Source organism: Porites lutea, chromosome 2 (genome assembly GCF_958299795.1).
Source record: "Porites lutea chromosome 2, jaPorLute2.1, whole genome shotgun sequence".
NCBI lineage: Eukaryota > Metazoa > Cnidaria > Anthozoa > Scleractinia > Poritidae > Porites > Porites lutea.
In genome coordinates, this window is record NC_133202.1 from 14032758 (window position 1) to 14035509 (window position 2752).

General features: G+C 36.4%; 1 protein-coding gene across 1 annotated transcript; it reads right to left on the minus strand.

Moving 5' to 3' along the window:
• Positions 1 to 859: 859 nt before the first annotated feature.
• LOC140927807 (uncharacterized) lies at positions 860 to 2176 on the minus strand. Its single transcript, XM_073377491.1, has 3 exons — positions 1887 to 2176; positions 1456 to 1521; positions 860 to 1071 (listed from the first exon to the last, which is right to left on the minus strand). Exons 1-3 carry the CDS (start codon positions 2067 to 2069, stop codon positions 1003 to 1005), a joined length of 318 nt encoding a protein of 105 aa, XP_073233592.1. The 5' UTR covers positions 2070 to 2176; the 3' UTR covers positions 860 to 1002.
• Positions 2177 to 2752: the final 576 nt, after the last annotated feature.

Here is a 2752-nt window from a genome sequence, read left to right on the forward strand (position 1 = left end):
ACTTTTAGTTTTTAAAGTTCTCCCGTTAATAACAAACGTTGAACATTTATTTCAGCAAACAAACAGTTACGTTGAAAAAGGATTTTACAAAAGTCTCAAGAGTAGGTCTCCTTTTCGATTTTAACTTGTAATAAATATAAATTTACGCAACTTTTAAGCTTCTGGCTCAGTTTTCGTTTGGTTCTGCTTTGAAAATGGAATAATAATTGCTCAGAGATAAATCAGTGTAAAGAATTGTTGAGGAAAAAATAACTTGCCAATTTATGACAAAAAGGCACTTTAAAAACGAACTAAAACATTCAAAACGCTTTGATCACGTGACTGATGACGTCATGTCCCTATTTTGGTCAAGAAAAAAATTATCAGTTAGAACATTACTTTCCCGCAAATTTCTCTGCCGTGTGATAAAAGGTTGACTCTCTACATCGCTCGGCCTAGTCTCCCGACTTTTTCGCTCATGTTTATTACCCCCTTATATTTTAAATGCCGGACGTCAACTGGTTACTTTTAAACCCCCCCCCCTTCCCCCCCTCAACTAAAACCTCAATTCTGCTATTTGTTTTTAACTCGTTAATGAAATCTTTTCACACCAGCAAACAAACCTAATTCGGAAATGGTCATGTGACTGAGGACGTTATTACCTTAGATGTGATGTGGGAAGATATTTTATGGCAAATGTTCACTTGTTGTGGTCTGACTTTCTTCTACGTATAAAATTGTCAAAGTTATAGAGCTTTAAAAAAAGTTCCCTCAAAGGATTCTGGGATAATTTTTTTATGATAATTATAATTTACTTTTATAATTATCATTTATTAGACAAATTCTCAACTACTGTAGGCACATGAGTAAAACCACAAGACACCTTTTCAATGCTTTATTTAAATCAACAGTACCACCCTAATTTCACAACTACATTTAATTTCGTTACATCAAGTTTTCTGTTAAATGGACACGTCATCTTTGCAGTACCGTTGGGCTGTCAATAACTTGACTTTCAATCAGTTAAGGCTTAGGACGTCTACTGGGTCGGAACTTCTTGCACATTTTCCGCAGTTTTTGGCAAATCTTTTTCTAAGTGGGAGAGAAGATGAATTGTGTGTATTTTTTACACACAATACGTACGACGTACTTCTAAAACTTTGTTGATTTTTTTTTTAATCACATGTCAGGATTTTCATTGATTGATGCTGGCCGTCTTTATCATTTGACGCTAAATTATCAGTGAATATGAAAAAACTGAGCTATGATTGCTTTCTTGACAAAAGGGTAATCACTCTTTCAAACATATAACAACCTACCCCGGCTGCAAAAAATAACTAAAGAGCTAGCTCACCCGGTGCATGTATTTCATCAAGTCGTATAAAAACAATATAAGTTGACTACACACTTTTGCTGTAAAACTACGTCTTGACATCAAAGTATAAGGGTTCAAAATAAAGACAAGGAAGATCTTACCTTGATGGGACGTGTGGGACGAGGACCAGTTGGCTTCTTTAAGCATTTCTTAAAATATAGTTTGCACTTTTTAGGAGAAAAGAATTAAACTATATGAGTTTTATAATAATGGCTCAATGATACGTTACCGTTTATATTAAAAAACCGTTTGCTAGGATTTTATTGATGATACCATTCTTTATCACTGTGATGCCAATCACCAGAAAAAAGGCTATGGCTATTTTTTTGACAGAGTTATCGCTCTTACATGTTAACCAAATAAAATACGCAATTTCCGGGTTGAGGGAGCGCGATTCTTCCGAAGTTCCCCTCAGCATCTATTTTATAAGGGCGTGGAAAGGAATCTTAAACAAATTAGGTTTGCTAGTTTAAGCTGATTGTGCAAATCTCAGTAGTCTGTTTAAAACTGGAGACAAGGTTGAAGGTCTTACCGCCCTCGGTGGGCCACTTGGACGGGGACGACGACGGGGGTCATTCTCTTCATCAGCAAGCAAAGCAATGGTTTCATCATCCTCTTCATCTAACAACTCCGCGACTGCCTCATCCTCAAAAGGCTCCTCAGCCAGGGTGGCGACTACCGCTCCGAGAAACAGGAGAACAAGTAGAGATTTCATTTCCCAACCAAAGTTCACTGCTAAATATCCGTTAGCAATGTGACTAACATAGTTCTTCGCGCGGCCCTTTTTACGGGCTCGTGACCCTGGTAAACGTTAGGCATATAACAAAAGCGCTGGCAAACACACATTTGCTGATTATTGTCTATTTTCCGTTTGGCGCGAGATTGATAAACATCTTATTGACTCTTATATCAACAGCCGGGATGTTTATCAATCACCTTTTTCCTTTGTGAACAGCTGTGTATTGTGTGCCATGTTTTATCTTTTTCGGTTTAACCCCTTCTGTTTAATCTTATGTTTATTTTGCGCCAAGCGTGAAGATAAATATTTTACTTTGCGTTTAGAAGTTACCAAAATATTTACTACAGGTGCTTCTTCGCACCCACAACACTCCCAAACGCACACATTCTCCCTAACTTCTATCTTTCGTTAGGGATCCCATACTTTGAACACTCGTAATGCCACAAAGGTTGTTAGATGAATATACTGTTGTTGTTGTTATTGGTTCTTTTTTTTACAAAGCAAAAAGTGATAACTGCGATGATCATCCTTCATTTAATTTAATTTTATTTCATTTTCTTATTTTTGTAAGTCTGTCTTTTATACTGCCATTTCATTTCATTTACTTATAAATTTATCTCTACCCTTTTTCCTATTTTAGCACTTACTTGAGGTAGACA